This window comes from Camarhynchus parvulus, chromosome 9, assembly GCF_901933205.1.
Source record: "Camarhynchus parvulus chromosome 9, STF_HiC, whole genome shotgun sequence".
NCBI lineage: Eukaryota > Metazoa > Chordata > Aves > Passeriformes > Thraupidae > Camarhynchus > Camarhynchus parvulus.
The window spans coordinates 18645339-18665517 of record NC_044579.1 but is presented as its reverse complement, the minus strand read 5'-3'; the positions used below and the strand labels follow the sequence as shown (position 1 = coordinate 18665517).

The 20179-nt window shown below is 43.0% G+C and overlaps 1 protein-coding gene across 4 annotated transcripts in view; it reads left to right on the top strand.

Moving 5' to 3' along the window:
* Nucleotides 1–20179, top strand: part of DGKD (diacylglycerol kinase delta) — a 60605-nt gene that overhangs the window by 29237 nt on the left and 11189 nt on the right. For all 4 annotated transcript variants that reach the window (XM_030954118.1, XM_030954120.1, XM_030954119.1 and 1 more), the window contains 20 exons: nt 1565–1669; nt 2482–2614; nt 3148–3254; nt 3779–3904; nt 4957–5059; nt 5572–5734; nt 7772–7880; nt 8621–8760; nt 9526–9610; nt 10160–10254; nt 10349–10448; nt 10600–10873; nt 12685–12846; nt 13570–13698; nt 14670–14766; nt 15062–15172; nt 15911–16007; nt 16768–16875; nt 17452–17565; nt 17954–18088. In XM_030954118.1, the coding sequence (XP_030809978.1) occupies nt 1565–1669; nt 2482–2614; nt 3148–3254; nt 3779–3904; nt 4957–5059; nt 5572–5734; nt 7772–7880; nt 8621–8760; nt 9526–9610; nt 10160–10254; nt 10349–10448; nt 10600–10873; nt 12685–12846; nt 13570–13698; nt 14670–14766; nt 15062–15172; nt 15911–16007; nt 16768–16875; nt 17452–17565; nt 17954–18088 (2493 nt within the window). The remainder of the gene's footprint in view (nt 1–1564; nt 1670–2481; nt 2615–3147; nt 3255–3778; nt 3905–4956; nt 5060–5571; nt 5735–7771; nt 7881–8620; nt 8761–9525; nt 9611–10159; nt 10255–10348; nt 10449–10599; nt 10874–12684; nt 12847–13569; nt 13699–14669; nt 14767–15061; nt 15173–15910; nt 16008–16767; nt 16876–17451; nt 17566–17953; nt 18089–20179) is intronic.

Here is a 20179-nt window from a genome sequence, read left to right as displayed (position 1 = left end):
GGTCATGCCTCTGTGTAAGGGGTGTTATTGCAGGGGAATCTGCAGTCTGTGAATGAAAAACAGTTTGAAAATTGAAGACCTTAAAATAAAGCAGAACTTTGCAGGTGTATCTTTTTTGTTGACATTACATCCACATTTCTTGGCGGATGTTCTGAGGCACTTCAACATCAACTGAAAGTTTGCTGTTCAATTTCAGAGGCTTTTATTTTTAGTCTGTTTTATGAATGATGATGATAGAAGTGAGAAACAGACTGGAAAACCAGGATATATCAGGTATTGGGGTGATGTGTGTGGGTGTTTTAGTGTTCCTTAAGAAAGCTTTGGCTGAATGGTTGGGCCTCATGAGATTGACACAATCTGAGTTTATTTTAATCCATTCTATCAGATGTTAGGTACAATTTGCTTGAAAAGCAGATGATGTAGACAAACATTTTCGTGTACAATATGTAGAGGGGTGCAGGAGAGTCTGGACTGCTGGAAAATTTTAGAGTTGACATAAAAGGGAGCCCTTTGATTTTTGTTAACATTGCTCAACCTTAATGCAGCTTTTCTTAAATCCAGGTCTTGCAAACACTTCAGTATTTAAGTCAGCTTGATGGAAATTAATACAGAGGTGTGCAAAAAGAGACAGTGAGATAACTGCACTGTGGGGAAGAAAGACTTCAGTCTTAGGAAGAATAAGGGTTGGTATATAGTCAAGTCTGGGCTCTAGTTGAATGGGCAGCCCTGAGAGCATGGTCCTCTGAAAGGCAGAACTTTTATTTCTCTCTGCTGCCACCAGCTGACTGAAGGAGAGGGATTTGGTGGTAGAGGACACAGAGGCCTGATGCCTCCCTGGGCAAAGGGGAACTTTGACCACCCTGCATTTCTTCTGCTGGTTTGTTAAAATATTGTTTATTTAACACAGGCAACTAATGCATGGGAATTAGCTCAGGGTACAAACACACTGAGGACAGGATTGTTGGAGGGAGGTAAACTCACCACAGCTTCAGCCTGATAGGGGAGCATTTGTTAAAATATATTTTAGGTATGTAGAACAAGCCCTCAGGAAACATGAGGGTTCAAATTGCTTATTTTGTTTTATTTCTCCCCTCCCCATGAGGGAGACTAAACAAGTTGTCATGTCTAAACAAATTTTTAGAATGATATTATAGAGTATGTTATCTGATTCATTAATTGCTAGAAACTGGTATAATATGCTATTAACAAAATGTCTTAATGTTCTTACCACTTTTGAAAATACAGCAAGTCCTTTAAAAAGACTCTTGCAAGGTCTGCACATAATTACTCCTGCTGCTCCGTGCTTGATTTGTGTTGTGATGTCATTTAGGTATGAGAGATTCCTTTACTCAGTTCAGTATTGGGAATGACAGCTAAAATCTTGGTTGTTCTGTACACTTAGGAAGAAATTAAGGTGTGCTGTGGTGGAAGAGAAATGGTTCAGATGTGCAAATAACTTTCATTGTGCAGCTCTGAAAATAGCTTCAACAGGCTGCACTAGTGGTAAGATATTCTCTTGCTGTCTCTCCCTGACATGTCCACTTCTCATTTTCTCTCTCTTCAGATTATCACTCCATGTCGGAAGCTCATCCTTTGTGCTGATAACAGGAAGGAGATGGAAGATTGGATTGCAGCACTGAAGACTGTCCAAAACCGTGAACATTTTGAGGTAATAGGAAAATGCGTTCCTTTGTATTCTGTGCTTCCTCTGCTGGATCGCAGCTTGTTTTGAGAGTCAGCTTCTAGTGAGCTCAATAGAAGTAATTTTATTCACTGTAATGGCTAGTAGTGTTAGGCCCTTCTGTAAAATTTATCCCAGATGCATTGAAGTGATGCTCCAAAGAATGTTTGGCTTTGTATATGCTCCCTTGGGAATTCAGAGAGAATTGTCAGAGCATAGACTATGGCTATGAAGCCAAGTTCCCCTCCCACTGTCTTTTCATTTTTCAATTATCCCCCCTATCCCAATTCACTTCTTGCCTGCTTGATATTCTGCCAGCTTCAATGCATCTACCTGCTTCCTGGGGCTGAGTGAGACCAGCAGTGCTACCACAAAAAGCTGTCTTGTGTTTTCCCCACTCTGATGCTTGCCTCCCTTATATTGGCACAAGCATTTCTCTGCTACACAATGAGCCAGGCTGGGGAGCTGATCTTTCTGAAAATTTAATCCGACAAAAAAAAGGGGTAAATTCTCCAGGAGATAAATTCTCCAGTTCATTTCCCTAGACACGCTTGTAGTAAGACAAGGATGAGAGGTGCTACAGGAGCTATAATGAAGGTGTGGCTTCTTTGAGTAGTCTCTTTTGCCTTAGAGACCTTCTTGAGTTTCAGCTAATGTGTATAAACTGCATGTAGCCCACTCCTTCCTAGTCAAAAGGTGATCTGTTTCTGCTTTTTCTGACTGCTTCATGCAAGTCTTCTGAGAAAAAAAGGTCTTGTTGCTCTGCTTTTGACCTTGCTGTAATACATTTATATGGTCAGTCTACCCAGTACAGCATGGACCATTTCTCAGGGATGCATAACTGGTACGCCTGCTCCCATGCCCGGCCAACGTACTGCAACGTGTGTCGGGAGGCCCTGTCCGGGGTCACATCACACGGGCTGTCCTGTGAAGGTAAGTGTGCCCTCATCCTCTGCCTGGGGAGAACAGCCTCATTTTATTTTTGGTTTTGCCCATATACCCAAATACTGCCATCCCTTATTAATGTCATGTGTCTGTAATGAGCAGATACACACTTCTGAGGTATCTGAGAGAATACTCATAAGAAGACTCTTATTCATGTGAATAATTGTATTTATGTGTGAGTGCCAGGAGGTTACTCTTTCCCAGCTTTGGTTTAGCAGAAATGCCTGGCACAGCTCATGTTTCTGACATGAATGTGGTGACACCTACGCTGTGTAAAATGACTGAGGAGTGTGTGACTATGTAAATCATGTTAAATTTAACAAGGTGGTCACAAGCTTTGTACAAGCAACTGGCAAAAATGACAAGGCAAGAATTAATAGCTAGATCAGAACACTTACAGCTGATCATTTTGGTGGTACTTAAAAGGATAGTGTACCCATGCTTTCTTCTGGAGCCAAATACACACTGCCACATTGGCCTTCCCGAGGCAGGATTAATTGCATTCATCTCTTCCTCCCTAGTGTGCAAGTTTAAAGCCCACAAGCGCTGTGCTGTGCGGGCAACCAACAATTGCAAGTGGACAACTCTGGCCTCTATCGGGAAGGATATCATTGAGGATGAAGATGGGGTAGGTGTTAGTCTGAACTTTTCCAGCCTTACCTTGATATGGAAGCACTGCCTTGTGTTCTGTAGCTTTTTTTCACTTCATAAATAGCAGATTCTGCCTTTATGTGGAAAAGATTTCTACTGTCAGAGCATGAGATTTTGTGTGAAAAGTCCAACCAGGATAGTAAGGGACTCCTTAGTAGGAATAAACTGCTATGGACTGGGGGAGCTGAGATTAAACAATTGGAGGCATGGGGAACTTGATCCAAGTTTTGGCAAAAGAAAAGTAAATCAATGTTTGGAACATCACCTTAGCATATTGGGATGTCTGATGCAAGTCAGTGTTTCCTGGGTAGCCTGGGGTGAGTCACCTGGACTCTTTGTGCTTGAGCATGATGTAAAATGCCAGAATTGGTCCTCAGGTGTTTTCTAGAAATTGCCTTTGCTGTCCTTCAACAGTGCATATAAAGACTTGCTACTCTATGTATCTCAGAGTCATGATGCTTCTTGTACCTTTAAGCTTCTGTCCCTCTGTACCTTTTGCAGATCTCAATGCCACATCAGTGGCTGGAAGGAAACCTGCCCGTGAGTGCCAAATGCACGGTGTGTGATAAAACCTGCGGCAGTGTCCTGCGTTTGCAAGACTGGCGCTGCCTGTGGTGCAAAGCCATGGTGAGTTGAAAAAGTGTGATCATTCCAGTAAAAGGACAGCTTTTGATCAGCTCTGTGGTGTGTTCTTTTAATGACACTTGCTTAGAATAAAATCTCTAATCATGCTGTCAGTGTTTGCCATGAAGGACTTTATTGTTCTGCAAGAAATAGGAATTTAATTTGTGCTCAGAAGTGTTGCTGTGATACGTAAAAGCAAGACGTGAAAAAAGTATCCTGCTTCTAGCCAAGCTCATTTTATTTTGAGAGTGAGCTTTCACAGAAGAATCTCAGTACAGTAGACATGAATGAAAACTTCTGTCATGGACTACACTGGATTTTAAGGAGCCATTATTTGTTGTTTCTACAGGTTGAAAAAGTGCAACAAACTATAAAGAATACTCAGCTATTTTAATAATAGCAATTTCCCTTCCATTGCAATAGATTACTCTTGCCTAACCACTGAAGTGATGCAGATCTTGCTGTGTTTTCAGTTGTCTATAATACTAGTAGGAGAAGTATCAGAAAATATGTTTTTAGAATGGGGGGCTCAAATGCCAAGCAAACCCCTCTATCTTGCAGTCTTTGTGTACCAGAAAAGCCCTGCTCTACTTTGTGTTTCCTTTTTTGGGTGACTTCATTAATCTCTTCTTCTTTTACCTCTTATATCTCTCATGTCTTGTGGTTTGCTTTTTGCTTTCTTATTCTCTTGAGTTCACAGCTTTTTCTTTTGCTGCTACTTCAGATCTCTCAGCTGAGGCTGGGATTTTGAAAGCAGAATGCCTGAAGGCTCCTAAAGGCACAGAATCTGGTATCTGGTTCTCTCAGCACTCAAAGTGCTGGTCTCATAAATTCAAATGGCAGGAAACTAAGTACTAATGGAAAGAAGAGAATTCATACAAGCTCTGATTAGATCACTCTTAAAATAATTTTATCGATAAATGTATCAATTGACACTTTTTGATGATTTCACTCCCTCCGCATTCTTCCTCTTACAACTTCTTTTGGGTGGCTTTAGGAATTACACCACAATGTCCAAAAGAGTCTGATTTATTCTTTTTTGGTGGTTTCTCCAGGTACACACAGCATGTAAAGAGTTGTTACCAAACAAGTGCCCTCTTGGGCTCTGCAAAGTGTCTGTCATTCCTCCTACTGCTCTTAACAGCATTGATTCAGATGGTAAGTATTCCTAGTAAGTAGCACTTCTTTCTCTTCCTCTCAGTCACAGTCACTTCAGCTGGCACTATTAATGCCAGGTTCTGTCAGCTGAAAATTCTGCTTTTGCTGTTGCTGAAACTGGCCACTGGAAGACATTGCTGAGTACGGCAGTGAACTGTTTGCTCTGCTTTTACATTCAGTTATCCCTCTAATATCAGTGTTTTCTGAGCTGCAACTGATTACATTTATTGACAATAACTATATTGCAGAAGCAGTTTGGGAAGGTTGGGGAAGCTGAAAATTTTGACATACCGCTAGGAGATAAGTGTGACATTTGGCAGCATGAGGTGTGGTTCATGCTGGATTCAGTGTTGTGCACATTCACCCAGTGAGTGCCATAAACACAAGGAAAATACTAGCTGCTTCATAGCTGGGCTGGGGTGTGGGCGGTTGGCTTTTCTCTCCATCCAGCCCCCTGGGCAGCTTCACATCTCTTGGCTTTTCCTCCCTCTCTCTTCCCCTTGCCCCAACAGGTTTCTGGAAAGCCACTTGTCCCCCTTCTTGCACAAGCCCTTTGTTGGTCTTTGTCAACTCAAAAAGTGGAGACAACCAAGGTGTAAAATTTCTACGAAGATTCAAACAACTGCTGAATCCAGCCCAGGTCTTTGACCTCATGAATGGAGGACCTCACCTTGGGTAGGCAGATATTTTTTGGAAACAAAAATTCCTTATAAATACCCAGAAAGTATGAAGGATTTACTTGGTTAAGCTCATCCTCAAATATAACAGGGAACCTTTTCCTCAGAGAAAACTAAACATGTGAGGTTTGGAGGGGTTATTTATCTCTGTGTTAAGTGTTATTGATTAGCTAAAACAAAAAATGTTGTCAAAAAGGTTATTATATCCATTCATCAGTAATAGCAGGACAGCTTGAGGCATTTTGGGGAAATTCCAGAAACACTCCCCTGGAAGAACACCAAGCATAGAAAGCTTGAATCCATAAGAAAACTTGTCAGCAAACAGTCTTTTAACAGGCATCCTGATGATGAAATTAACTGTAAGGAGAGTTAATTTCAGTTAACTCAAGTGAACAGACAGATGTCATAGATAGCAGATTAATATTGTCAAGATGAGATTCATTGAGAAATAACTTACCTGAGAAGTCTGTGAAACTTCCATCCCTCAAAAACTTTTTGGTCATATTGTGGAGAGACTCTTAGGAGTGTGTTTGGTAAAGTTGGTTCTGCCCTAGGATCTAAGTTATGTTTCAGATTTTTTGCCAAATTATGCTAGAATATCTATGGATATAAAAAAAGTGAATGCTGTGAAATAAACTTCTTTCATGTATTTCTGCAACTCTCACTTAAAAGTTTGGTCTTAAGTTTGCCCACTTCCAAATATTTTTCTGTTGCATCAGATTTAAGTAACTTTTGTCATTAATTCGTGCTCCTTATAATAAGAGCCAACAGAAGATGAATTTCCTTAATCTTTTCCTCACAGTGACTCCAGGTCTTTGACTAGATCTGTAGGTGCAGGGGGCTAAATCTGGGAGTGTCTGTTCCTGGATTAGTGGTCATTGGATTCTGCTCTCCTGAGAACTGTTGTGGTTCTTTGCCATAGCATATTGCAAAACACTGGCATTTAAAACTGCAGTGTTCTGTCAGGGGATGTGTTTGGCTGAAAAATAATTTTTAAAAGACTTGTAAAATTGAATATTTTCTTGTTCCCCTCCCCAGCCAGACTGACTGTCATGAGGAATTTTGTTTTTAAGCAGGAATGGAAAGGAGGGAATCAGTTACCTTCTCGAGCTGTGGTGCACACTTCTAAAACAGCTGCTCTTATATATTTGCTTAAAAAGGAAGTGATGGTACAGAGTAAAGCCTGCTTCTTGATAATATGAATATTTTCAGCTGATGCTAGTCCGACTTGTAGCATAAGATGTTGTCATTTCTGGTAGTCATCTTTTGTGTGTCAGGAACGCTTAATAAAATCAGGATTTTTGTGTACCACAGCAAATCCTGTTTAGGTAATAATAGTAATACAAAGGCAAAATAAAAGCAGGAGCATATCTCACAAATGATCAGGAGGAAGCACAGTTTCAAACAGGAGAGGTTGTTTTTATTATTCTGGAAAGGATGAATGGAGAAATGCACACTGGTGAGCTGTTTGGCCGCCTGTGGCACAGACAAGGACCAGAGCAGTGATTTATGTTGCTTTCCCAGAAGGACTAAAGCCTGTGATGTTTAAAATCCTCTTGCAGTTGTCTCATGGCTGATTGACTGCATGAAGATCCCCCTCTTGAAACTTTTCTTTAATTGGTGTGGCTGTGAGTGTGAAGGCAGTGACATGAGAGCACTTAGAAGTGTGATGAATAGCTAGCATTAGGCTGGATGCAGCAAGGCTGCAAGAGGGAGTTAATTCAATGGATAATCAGCTATCACATGCTTGTCTCCTCTGCTGTAGAGACAAAAGTGCCCTGCTTTAGTAGACAGGTATGTCTTGGGAGATATTTCTGTAGTGAATAGCTATGCTAAGTTGCTTAGCTGTATTTATGATCCCTTAATTATAACCATTTTAGTTCATCTGTAATCTGGCAGTGACGTGTATTCATTGCAGAGTCAGTGCCTACTTTAAGCAACGTTGCCATGTTTGTTACCTAGATTGGAATTATCATTTCTTTCTTTAACAGCTGATTGGTTTTCCCTCTTGCTTTTTTCTTTCTCTTCTCTGTAGTTTACGCTTATTCCAGAAATTTGACACTTTCCGGATTCTAGTTTGTGGTGGGGACGGCAGTGTTGGCTGGGTTCTCTCAGAAATTGATAGCCTCAACCTTCACAAGCAGGTACCTGCCCCAAGAGCTTGGTTGGATGAAGGAATGAAGTAACAACAGCATGGGCTGAAGAGGATTTTCCTTGATTATGCAGACGTCATTTGCCCCAGGACTGAGGCTACTGAAAGCGTACCATAGCAGTGCTCTTGCACTAGTTTTGTGCAAGAAATGAATCCATAATGGATTAATTCTTTATGCCTGTCTCCAGTGTTCCTCCACATGATCCAGCTTTTGGAGTTGCTCTGAGTACTCTTGCTCTATCACCAGCAGAGACATGCTCTGAAAGGGCTCTGGTTAGGAAATTTGGGAGTTCCATGTGGGTTATGCTGTGTTCCCTTTAATTCTCGTGATGTGTAGTAGCTGAGTCTTAGGAATTGGCAGAAACTTCACTGGGGTAGAGATATCCATACAGTGTTTTGCTGGGGAAATATCTGTGGTAATTTTACAGAAACACAATGGCACCACCTGATGGCTAAATATAAACCTCTAGGAGGTTTACTATAGCAAGGTGCTCCTTGAGATGGTAGCTGTAAAATGCTCCTCTCTCAATTCACAACCAAAAGTAGGGGAAATTTTTCCTTAATTGTATTCTCTTCTGACTGTTTTCCCCATCCAGTTACTTTCTCCCACACTGGGATTAGCTATTTCCCTGTGACTGGTGTGTTAAGGAATCAGTCATGTAACTCATGGCTATTCCTGACTTGTGTTTCCCCATTTGAATATCACTTTTGTTTTCCTTTTCTCTAATGCAGTGCCAGCTGGGAGTGTTGCCCTTGGGAACAGGGAATGACCTTGCTCGTGTTTTAGGCTGGGGTTCTGCTTGTGATGATGATACCCAGCTCCCACAGATTCTGGAGAAGCTGGAGAGGGCCAGTACCAAAATGCTGGACAGGTGAGTAACCATCTCTAACATCATCTGCTCTTCAAGAGTTGTGTGAAAATATCCTTCCAGGAGAACAGGGCAGTCCTGACTCTGCCAAGCTTCTGGACATCTTACTAATGCCAGATAACATTTTGTCATTGATAATCTACTGTACCCTCTAGCAAGAGAAAGTGGTCTGGTTTTCCATGCTCTGCTGCAGAACAGTAACCGGTGAAATTATCTGGGTTCTGGTGTCCTCTCATCTGTCCCAGGGTCCTCATCAATTGAATTTGTTAGCCTTTGTACTAGTTTGAAAACAAACTTACATTGTAACCTAAGACAGCCTTTAAGTCATGACTTTTTTTTTAAGCAATTTCTTCTTTGTAAATCTGAACCAATTTATCTTGAGCTTGGCTTAGAAATGAAAGCCAGATGCAGAAGTGGATGTCAACCCTTGGTATTGATACCTCCTGTATATATCTTTGTACATGATACATAAGACTGTCTCATATCTTTAGAGTTGTATCTTGATGTCTCTTATGTTGAATCCTGTAATGCCAATGGAATTTTTGTGGAGAGGGAAGAAGTAGAGATGTTCCCTGTGCTTGTTCATAATGTCATCCTTCCTTCTTCCCTCGTTCAGCCCTTCTGTATTTCTGCTGCCACCCTGTGGCTTCTTTATATCAATGATGGCTCAACCAAGTGCAGTTTGTTCTGCTTTGAGGGTCTAACCTGTTACATTTGGAAAACAGAGGAAATGATCTGCATTGTAGTGACAAATATGATTTTCAACAGGTGGAGCATCATGGTGTATGAAACCAAACTCCCTCGCCAGGCCTCCTCTTCCACAGTCACTGAAGATTGCAGTGAGAATTCAGAGGTACCTCTCAGGAGGGGCAGGGGACTGGAGCACCAGCCTTGGAGCATATGAGATAGGAGGCAGTGGCTGAGCTCCAGTGGAGCAGAGCTGAGCCGTGGGCGTAGCCAGAGCTGCAAAGATCTGGGGCTTTAAGTTAGTTAAGTATTATGGAGAAGGGTGGAGGTTGGGTTACCAGAGTCAACAACCATCATGAGGGATGAGGAGAAGATACTTTGGAATGGAACAGAAAGGAAATTACTGGCTTTTATTTGCTTCATGATGTCAAGTTGTTAAAATAGTGGCAAACTGTGTAGCAGTTATGAAGACCCCCAGTGCTTTTAGATTTGCAGTTGATCAGAGACTCTGAGAACTGCTGATGATTTGTAGGTTCAGAATTAGTTTCTTCATCAAATTCAGGTCTTCAGTGAGTAACAGCACTGGACTGTGGAACTTTTTCACAGCAAAAAGAGTCTGTAGAGTTATAGGTATTCTTAGAGCAGACAGGATTTCACAGCATGTGTTTTAATGCTGGAAAGCAGCACCCCAATGTTTCTTTCTGATGGTCAACAGGTGCAGAAGATTCTCTGCTATGAAGATTCTGTGGCTGCTCATTTGTCCAAAATTTTGACTTCTGACCAACACTCAGTGGTGATCTCCTCAGCCAAGTGAGTACTTAGAGGACAACTGCACAACTAATTTCAGGCACTCTGAAAATCCTGCAACAACCCTTGCATGATTTTGTTTTCCTCCTTTGTCTAGAGTGCTTTGTGAAACGGTGAAGGATTTTGTGGCTCGAGTAGGGAAAGCCTATGAGAAGGCAACAGAAAGCTCAGAGGAGTCAGAGGTCATGGCCAGGAAGGTAAAATTTGAAAAAATGTTTGGTTTTCTACTTCTGAAGTGTAAAACTCTGTTTTCAGAGAGCTGGGATAGCAGCAGTTCAGTTAGCACTAAAAGAATGAGCTACCCAGGCAACTGTTAGTTGTACTCAAATGTCGTTCTTCTTCACGTAGTGCTCTGTCCTGAAGGAGAAGCTGGACTCATTGCTGAAGACACTGAATGATGAATCTCAAGCATCCTCCTCTCTTCCCAACCCTCCTCCCACCATTGCAGAGGAGACAGAGGATGGGGATGGGTCGGGCAGTGCTGGTGACTCTTCAAGTGAGCTCTCGGTGGGCTCGGCCTGCACTGCACGGCCCCAGATATTCCGTCCCCGAGAGCAGCTCATGCTGAGAGCCAACAGCTTGAAAAAAGCCATTCGCCAGATAATAGAGCATGCAGAGAAAGGTAACGGTCAGGAGTCCTGCTTGTCACTTCCTACAGCCTACTAAGAAGTATAAATTTCCTTTATTCTGGGGGCAGCAGGCTTCTTCATTGAAAGCAGCTTTCCTGAGCTAGAGAAGCTGTTCGGTAACTCTGGCCATTTAGTTTCAGTGTCATCTCTGCCAAGCCCACCTTCTGGAAACATTGCTTGGTAAATGAGTCTGAAGTTCAAGGTATGTTCTCTCCAGCAGGCTGGTTTAGGAAGTTCCTACCCACCCACACTGCTAATTTGCATTTCCTGCCTGTCCCCACCCATACCACAATTGTGTCAGTGCAGCTCTTTGTGTGGCCTTGCTGTAAAACAGATCTGAAAATACTTGGGAAGAAGGGATTTTAAGTATTTTAACATTGTTTTAATCTCTTTATAGCAGAGCCCAGGAAAACATTGCTGTAGTAGAACTGCGGGAGAGGGCAGGAACTTCTTAAATGAGCTTTGTCCCTGGGAAAGACTTGCAGTACTGTAGTTTGGTGCAAGTCAGTTCTGTTCTGATGTTAACTTCTTAGGCAGGTGACCCTCTTCTCCAAGTCTTGACCCTTGTCTGTCTCCAGGCACACACACCCAGTGCTCCAAGTTTCTTTTCCTTTGAAAGGCATCAGTCTCCAAGTGTTAGTCATCAAGTCAGGGGTTAACTGAGACCAAAATAATTCCTTAACAGATTGTTACTGGAGATAAAAGCATTGAAGTTGCAGCTGTAACATCCATGCACAATGAACTACTGTGTATTAAGTTACAAATCATTGCAATGTTGCGTGGATTTCCAGCACTGCGGCATTGTATACAATATTTGCTGAGTGAATAGTGAAAGTACAGCAAACAGCCTGCTTCTGGTGAAGTAGGAGGCCTTGACCTCACTGCTCCCTCACTTTGCTGCTGCTTACCTTAGGCCAGTTTGTTCGTGAAGTTCTATTGGAGCCCAGGCAATTTGCTTAATCCAGCCAGAAGTGTTCCTGTTTCTACGGTACGAGTGGGATGGATTGCATCATGGGCAGTTCTGATGAGCTACAGGGTCAGCACAAGGGAGAGACTAGAAGAAGGGGTTGAGCTGTGCAGGCAGTGAGCTGGTAGAGCAGCTGAGGGCATTCAACGCTGAGCCCTGGCAGGGGCTGCTGGGGAGGAAGAGACCTGTTTGTTGCTTGCAAAGGAATTTTTGATTTCTTTAGGCAGCATGCTAGCGTTTAAACTTACAAGCTCTCAAGCAAACTCCAGTTACATTTCAGATGTATTTGTTCAGCTTTTCCAAACTGTTTTTCTTCTTCCAGAGTGTGCAATCTGATTCTTTCCTCTGATTATATTGGTTTTTACTGACTGCTCTTTTCTTCCTTTTTGATTATATGTGTCTAGTCCCTTTTCAGGTGCCTTATGTTATTGCACCACTACAGATTAAACAAACAGGAAATTCTTTAATCATTTCATGTCTGTCTGGTTAGAATTCCTGGCAACGTCTAAGTGCAAATAAATGGAAGCCTATCACCTCTAGCACAGTTTACATCTCAGGATGCTTGACTACCTGTGGCATTAAAAATAGACACTTCTATTTACAGCCTCACTGCTAAAGAGCTCAGCAAAGTAAACAAAGAGGCTAAGCCAGCCTGGTTCCAAAAGCTCTCCAGAGCGGAGCTGAGACAAATTATAAGGAGAGTTTTGTGTTATTCCTGTTCTTTCCTTTAAGGAATCAGGACATTTAGAGTCCCATCCTGTTGCTATTTACATGAGTGGGAGATATTCCTTGCCAGAAGAGCTATGAGGCACTCACCTGCTTTATCTCTTCATACAGCTGTAGATGAGCAGAACGCCCAGACCCAGGAGCAAGAGGGCTTCCTCCTTAGTCTCTCAGCCTCTGAGGAAGGCAAGGAGCTGAGGAATGAGGATAAGATTTCCGTGCAGTCATCACACAGCAGCAGCTATGGAGTGTCCAAGGGGAGGAGCCAGAGGAAAGGTACTGCTCTGGGGCTGCCGCCATGCAGGTCTTGCCTGTGTATTACAATTCTGTTAGTTATAAAAAGGGAATGTTACATGTATTACCTTCTGTGTTCTGTTCTTTTCAAATTTTTGCATGATTGCTCTTAAGGCCTTGCACATTTCTGTGTTCTAGCCTATGCATTGTACACCCTATTTTTTGCTGCATCTCTCTTGGCTGGTCCATGATCTTTGCATATGAAGCCTAGGATTCAGAAATTTTCTTGCACCTTAGCCAGTAATCTGGGTTCTCTTGGCTTTGAGTGCTTGGACAAGGACAGTCTTGAGCACTTTTCATGTCATCCTTTGCAGATGACAGAGAACAGCAGCCAGTTTGCTTTAATAACTGTGTTATGTGAGTAATTTGTTAGAGATCCCTGATCACTGCTGATAGATTTGGAACTTCCCTGAGTATTGATAGCCAAATACCCTATCTGTTGTGCTGCTGGCACCAGCTTTTTCTCATCTCTGTTTCTAATATTTTTCTTGTGGCGTTTTGATACTTCCAGTCTGTGGAGTTTTCCAGCAGCACATATGTGACATCTCTGTCTCTTAATGACTGGTTCTGTCAATTCTTTGTTTTCTGGGGGCTCAAGTGTTTTGCTGTTGAGTGATTCCTAACCCAGTCTTGCTGCTTGGCCTGTGTTGGTCTGAATCACAGCACTGTGTTTGTCAATAGCCAAGTTTGTGTTGTGTTTTACAGCCTCCAAGTCTCCTTGTGAAAGACTAATAAACAAAGGAAGTTTGTCACTGGGCAGCTCTGCATCTCTTCCTCCCCAGACAGGAAGCCGTGACAACTTGCCAATGCTGAACACAAAAATCCTCTACCCAAGTAAGTGTTACACCCACCACTTCCCACTGAGGCAGCCAACTGGAGCATGGGTGTCTGCAGCACAGGCTGCAGTCCCCATGAGAAAACCTGAAATTGTCCTGCCAGATGCCCTTTTGTGCAAGGTCAACCATGAGAGAAATCCCTTTGTGGATAACTGCAAGTGAGGCTTGGAATGAGCTGTACTAGTTTCCAGTTTGTAGCTAAGACTTAGACATAGATTTTTAATAATGCCATGAAGGGGCAGAATTTAGATGCCACTTGCAAGGAGATACTTATCTCAAAGTAAGCATGAGAATGGGGAAATGATGCTGTTGAGAAAGGTTTCTGAAGAATGGCAGCCATAGGTTGGGAGCAGCAGTTCTTTATGTGAAGGCTGAAGTGACAGGAAGTGCACAGACCCAGCAGAATTCCCACTTCTCACATGATGTGCAGCAGCTTCTCCCCATCACTGTAACAGTATCTTTCCATCTCCTCGCCCAAATTACTTTGTTCAAATTGCTCCTTCTGGAAGCAGGTAGTTTCCCTTCTCTCTGACAAACCTACTGTTTGTGGGTCACCAGTTAATAATTTAAAAAGCAGGAGACAGTAATTCTTGAACAACTTGGATTGTAGCTTCAGTCCTCCTCCTTTCTCTCTGTTGACTGTATCAGGGATATTGCTTGTCTCACCCTGGAACAAAAAAGCTGCTGCAGAGAGAACTCCTATTTCTCTTTTCCATGTTTCTATACAACTGTGCTGCTAGCTTTAGGCAGTACACTGTCAGTCAGAAACCCTCCAGGCAGCCCCAGAAACCCTTCTCCTTGTCAAAAGAACTGACCTCTGGAGTGAAAGAAAGCACTAATGCTATTTGCTTTCTTCATGAATGACCAGGAAGAATGTATCAACTCTTGTTATCTTGTCTTTGAGATTGATGTTACGTTTTTTCTGCTTGTTATTAGTCATGCTCTTCTCCATGGTCAATTTTCCTACAGATATCCGTGCTGGCATGTCAGGTTCTTTGCCTGGGAGCTCTGTCATCAGCCGATTGTTGATCCATGCTGATCCCTTTAACTCTGAGCCTGAAAATCTGTGAGTATGCTCAGGAGCTGGAAGGGAGGGAGTGGATGTTGCAAACGGACCTCAGCAGGGAGGGGGATTCCTTTATGGACCAAAGTAATGGACTGCAGCAGCCTGGAGTTACATAAATGGATCCATATGCTGGATTCTAGAGCTTAAGGATCAGCTTATGGAGTTATACATGCAGTGACACACATCTGACATAGCTGGGCTTGGTGGTCTTTTCCAATCTAAATGATTCTGTGTGAGATATGCACCAAATGGTACTGAAACTTATGAGTGGATGTTTTGTTCTTCTGTTTGGCAGTGAATGTTACACTGAGAAGTGTGTCATGAATAATTACTTTGGAATTGGACTGGATGCAAAGATTTCTTTGGACTTCAACAACAAACGTGATGAGCACCCAGAGAAATGCAGGTGGGTTTGGATCAAACCTTTGGATTGATGCTAAAAGTGACTGAACTACTTCATGTTTCTGTATGGTTTTGAAGCTGATTGTGTACACTGTGCTGAATAGGTGTGTTGTCTATATAATGCTCCTTCAAGGCTTGAAGTCGTGATGGAATAGATAAGTTCCTGATTTATTACTGATTCATTATGCTATAAGGTACTTAAGTTGCTACATTGGTGCAGATTTAGCACATTGGTTCTATTTATGTCATCTCACTGATTTTTCTCCTGGGCTTGTTATTTAGCTATGAGAGAAGCACATCTCAATTCTAAATGCAGCAGAGGCTGGTTTTGGCATTGATCCTGACCCAGTACAAACCACAGGTTTGGCCTTTTGAATACCTGAGCAATTCCAGGATGCTTTGTGTAGCTTGGGATTGGCTACATTTGCTGTATATGAGCTAATACAGCTGAGCTAATACAGTTGATGTCCTGGTGTATGAGATGGACAAGTTCTGTGCCAGGGCAGTCTGTGTATGTTTCTGGTAGTGTCTGTTACTCATGCTTGATTCCTACCTGACATTTATTTAAAGGGAAGTAGTTTCCTAGCACAGTGACCACTTGGAGCAATTGATCCTTTTGGAAGCAGAGCACCTTTGTGGTTTAGGATGTAGCAGCTACCATTTCAGTGTGAAGATTTTATTCCTTTTTAATGTAAGGGTAAATGTCTGTGCTGACTTTTTCTCATTTTTTTTGCCCTCTTAGAAGTCGTACTAAGAACATGATGTGGTATGGAGTACTGGGCACCAAGGAGCTGCTGCACAGAACATATAAAAACCTGGAGCAGAAGGTCTTGCTGGAGGTGAGGAATTAGCATGTTCTTCTGTTCCTAAGATTGGGGTGACTAATTCCATCTCCTTCAGGCACTGTGATTTTCGGCATGGTGATTTGGCTTGGTGATAGATACTTGCCTGCCTGAAACAATGTACTTGGCTATGTGTCATCCTGAGGTAACTAAAAGTGGCTTTTCCTGGTTCGGGGGCATAACTTGTATTCTAAGCCCATAAGGGAAGAAGTATCATCCTGCTGGAAAGTATTTGCTGTTCCAAATATATTGTTCATCATGGATAAGATTGTTATGTTCTATGTGGTATCTCACATGAACAGATCATTTTAGATGGTGGGTGCAGTGGAAAGCTCTGAATTTAACTGTGCTATAATGTGTATCCAACTAGAAAAGAAATACGTTTGTATAGGTCATGTACAGCATAAACAGGTGACTTGCAGGAGAAGACCCTCATCACATGGATGTTTAAGGAGTTTTATTCTGCTTTCTTGAGAAATAAATCAAGAGGCTTTGCCAAGCCTCTCAGGTGTGCCCTGTCCTGTTAGAGGAAAAGAAGCAAGAGTATCTCTCTGAAATCCATGTCTGCCAGAAGATTGTGGCTCATGAGGCTTGAGTGGATATCTTCTACTCCTGTAGGCCAAGAACGAACAGGAAGAAGCCTGAATTAATGTATTACTAAGATGGTGCTGGCTGTTTTCTGTTCACAGAGCATGTGCTCTGGCAGGAGGGTCTCTCTCCTGCTGGGCTGAGATAGTGTTGCTTCATTTCTGTGCAGTGCGATGGGAGGCCAATCCCTCTGCCCAGTCTCCAGGGGATTGCTGTACTCAACATTCCCAGCTATGCAGGAGGCACCAACTTCTGGGGGGGAACTAAAGAGGATGATGTGAGTATTCTCTAAGACCATACAGGAAATGTTTCTACTTACTTTTGCTTTTTAGGTCACATCCTCTGAAAATAGTGCTTGGAAGAATAGGGCAGGGGGACCTGTCTGCATGCACTTTCTGTTGGATGTTGCTGAGATACTGAAATCTAACCTTGAGCAGCTTTCATACCCAGGCAGTCTGTAAGGATTCAGAAGAAACATCACCAGAGAACCACCATCTCTGTGGCTGACCTTGTCACTACAGAGAAGTAAAGCCCCTTGACAGCAAAGGCAGCTAGGTTCACTCAGACACATTATATTCTTTAGAAATTTTTTGAGTGCCTACTCTCAAAAGAATAATTATTGCCTTGTGGCCTACAGCTTTCATGTCTGAATTATACTTTAGCCATTGGAAGCCTCAGTTTTCTCACTTCTAGCTCATTCCAGATCTTCACCTTCTAGCCTTGTTGTTAATTTTAAACAGATTAAAGAACACAATTAAAAGCCTACCCCCAGGTCGGCACCAGTAGGGGGTAAAGGAAACCTCTCCAGGAGAGCTGTGCCTCAGCTGAATTCTCTCTCCCTTGTATGTGGCAGACATTTACAGCCCCTTCCTTCGATGACAAGATTTTGGAGGTGGTAGCTGTGTTTGGTAGCATGCAGATGGCAGTGTCACGTGTGATAAACCTGCAGCATCACCGGATTGCACAGGTATCAGCTGCTTTTGTGAGCTCTTCCTGCCTGCACCCTCTCCAGCTGGTGACTTTGTAAAGCCCTTCTTTCTGCTTGCTCTGGTCCATGGAAAGAGCATCCACCAGGGCTGGAAATGGACATGCTCAGGGGCAGTTTGAGTATGGAATTGTTTGCTAGCATTCATTTTAGTAAGAGTTAGACCAATAACTCAAATACAGATTAGTCCAAAGACAAAGCGGGTGTTCCCCGCTGCTCAAGGGCATGTCCTGCTGCCTATACATGAGTGAGTGCCTCAAGTAGCACCAAACTACAGCACCTGGGGAGGGGCTTTGGAGTGACAGAGAATGGCTTATGCTTTTGGAAAATCAGCATTTTAGAGCTTTTCTGACCCAGTCACTCCTTGCAGTGCCGGACAGTAAAGATAGCAATCCTTGGAGAAGAGGGAGTTCCTGTGCAAGTGGATGGAGAAGCCTGGATCCAGCCTCCAGGTTACATTTGGATTGTTCATAAGAACAGGGCACAGACCCTCACCCGAGACAGGGTAAGAGCATCCTGAATTGCCTGTGCAGTACACATGTGTTTTGATGTCCCATATTTCTGGAGAGCATGGGAAGGGCCACCCGTGAATATTATCTTTGTGAATGCAAGAAGCATATTTTATTACACACCATAAACCTTTTGGGAAAGAATGTGATTAAACTTGCATTTGCCACTTGGGAAATGTCATAAATAAGGTTGTTTATGCAAGCTTATTTTACTTCCTTTTCTAGGTGCCTTGTGACAGTGTTTCTTAACATGCTTGCATGCTGTTTTTTCCACAGGATACCTGCAATGCCAAGTGCTGTGGATTGTCTAGATTCAGACGGTCAATGTTTTAATTTGTCATTATTGTTCAGTATCTGGCTTCATTGACCATGTAAAACAGCTTCTTATGCCTTGTTCAGAAGTGTGTGTCGGTCTCATCTCATCATTTTCAAATATATCTGATGAGTACCAGCAGATAAGGAAGCCTTCTTGCTCTTGCTGTATGATTGAGCAGTGGTCAGACAAAGGAAAGGATAAAGACCCTGCCCCTGCTGTGGCACAGACACATTTTGAGTCCTCCCAGCTCTGTGACTGTCCATGCATAAACAGTTCAGTTGAGAGCAGCTCTTCATACTTTCCAGCATAACCCTCCTTTAGCCAGCTTCCAGAGCAAATCAAAGTCCTCTGCAAAGGGACTCACCTGCTAAATCACAAGAAGAAGGGTTACAAAAAGGGAAAAAGGGAAAGCAGCCTGATACAGGTCTGAGGCACATTGCCTAGCAAGGGAGTTACAAAGATGACAGTATGAAAAAAAAGCAAAGGTGGGCATACAAAGCCCCTGTCATGGTAGGACAAGGCACCAGAGACCTCTTAACTGGGAGAGCAGTGGGTGTTGATCATAGAACCACAGATTGGTTTGGGTTGGAAGGGACTTTAAAGGTCATCTAGTCCAAGCCCCTGCCTTGGGGAGAGACGACTTCCACTACACCAGGTTGCTTAAAGCCCCATCCAGCCTGTGGTCTAAGTGTTGCCAGAGATGGAGCATCCACCACTTGTCTGGGCAACCTGTGCCAGTGTTTCATCCCCCTCATTGTATAAAATCCTTCCTTGTATCTAGCTGAATATGTCCTCTTTTGAGTTCAAAGAGTGTCCTGTGAGCTCTGATGTGAATGTTGTGGAGAGGAGACAGGAATAGTGCACACAAGCTTTTGTGAAGGGCAAGAGAGCTTCTGCAGCATCACACTGACACTTGGAGGGAGAGTGACTGAAGGAGATAGCACAGAGAGCAAGAGAGAACAGGATTGCTGCTGTAAAGGTAAAGGGAAGGAAAAAAGGAGAGGCAGCCTATGTGTGGGCATGGTGGGAAAGGTGACATGAAGCACAAGAGGTAGAGAGGACAGGGTAGTCCCTTGTGAGTGTGCTATGTGTTGGGCCATCAGAAACCACAGCTGTGATTGTGCCAGCCCATTCCTAATTGCCTACCAACTTGGTCTTGCAATCATGGGATTGCCACTGAGGAAGAGGTTCCAATTTTGCAGTTGTACACTCAACTTTGTCTCAACTTACCCTTGTTTTTCCTGCTGTCCTTTTAAAGGTCACTGCATACCCCTTCTTTCACAGAGCAAGCCTGCCCTATTCAGTTGAAGTGGATTTCATGCATGTGACACTATACCTTTGGTAACATTTTTCAAATGTGATTTGGGATATATAGTTTCCTAAACTGAAGATGGAAACACTCAAATTGCCTTGTTTGGCCTCATCTGGACCACTAAAGAGTCCATCAGCAAGAGTGAGATCAGCAGGTAGCTTGTGCTGAGCTGACAGAGCCTGGTTTTCCAGTATCAGAGGCAGTAGGGGAAGGGAGTGCTTTACCACAGGGCTCCATAGTTTTCATTTTCACCACATTCAGTATCAATCCTTCTACACTGGATCTGTTTTGCTTCTTCCCACACCACTACCTGCTGCCCACAGGAATATCAGTAAGGTTTCAGATGTGTCAGGTCCTAGCTCTGAGTTCAGATGCTTGGCCCACCAGTTCCTAGGGAAGCCCAGTTTGCTTCCAGTAAGGAGGAGCCTTGAACATTTTTAATTTCATGCCGTGAAGTGT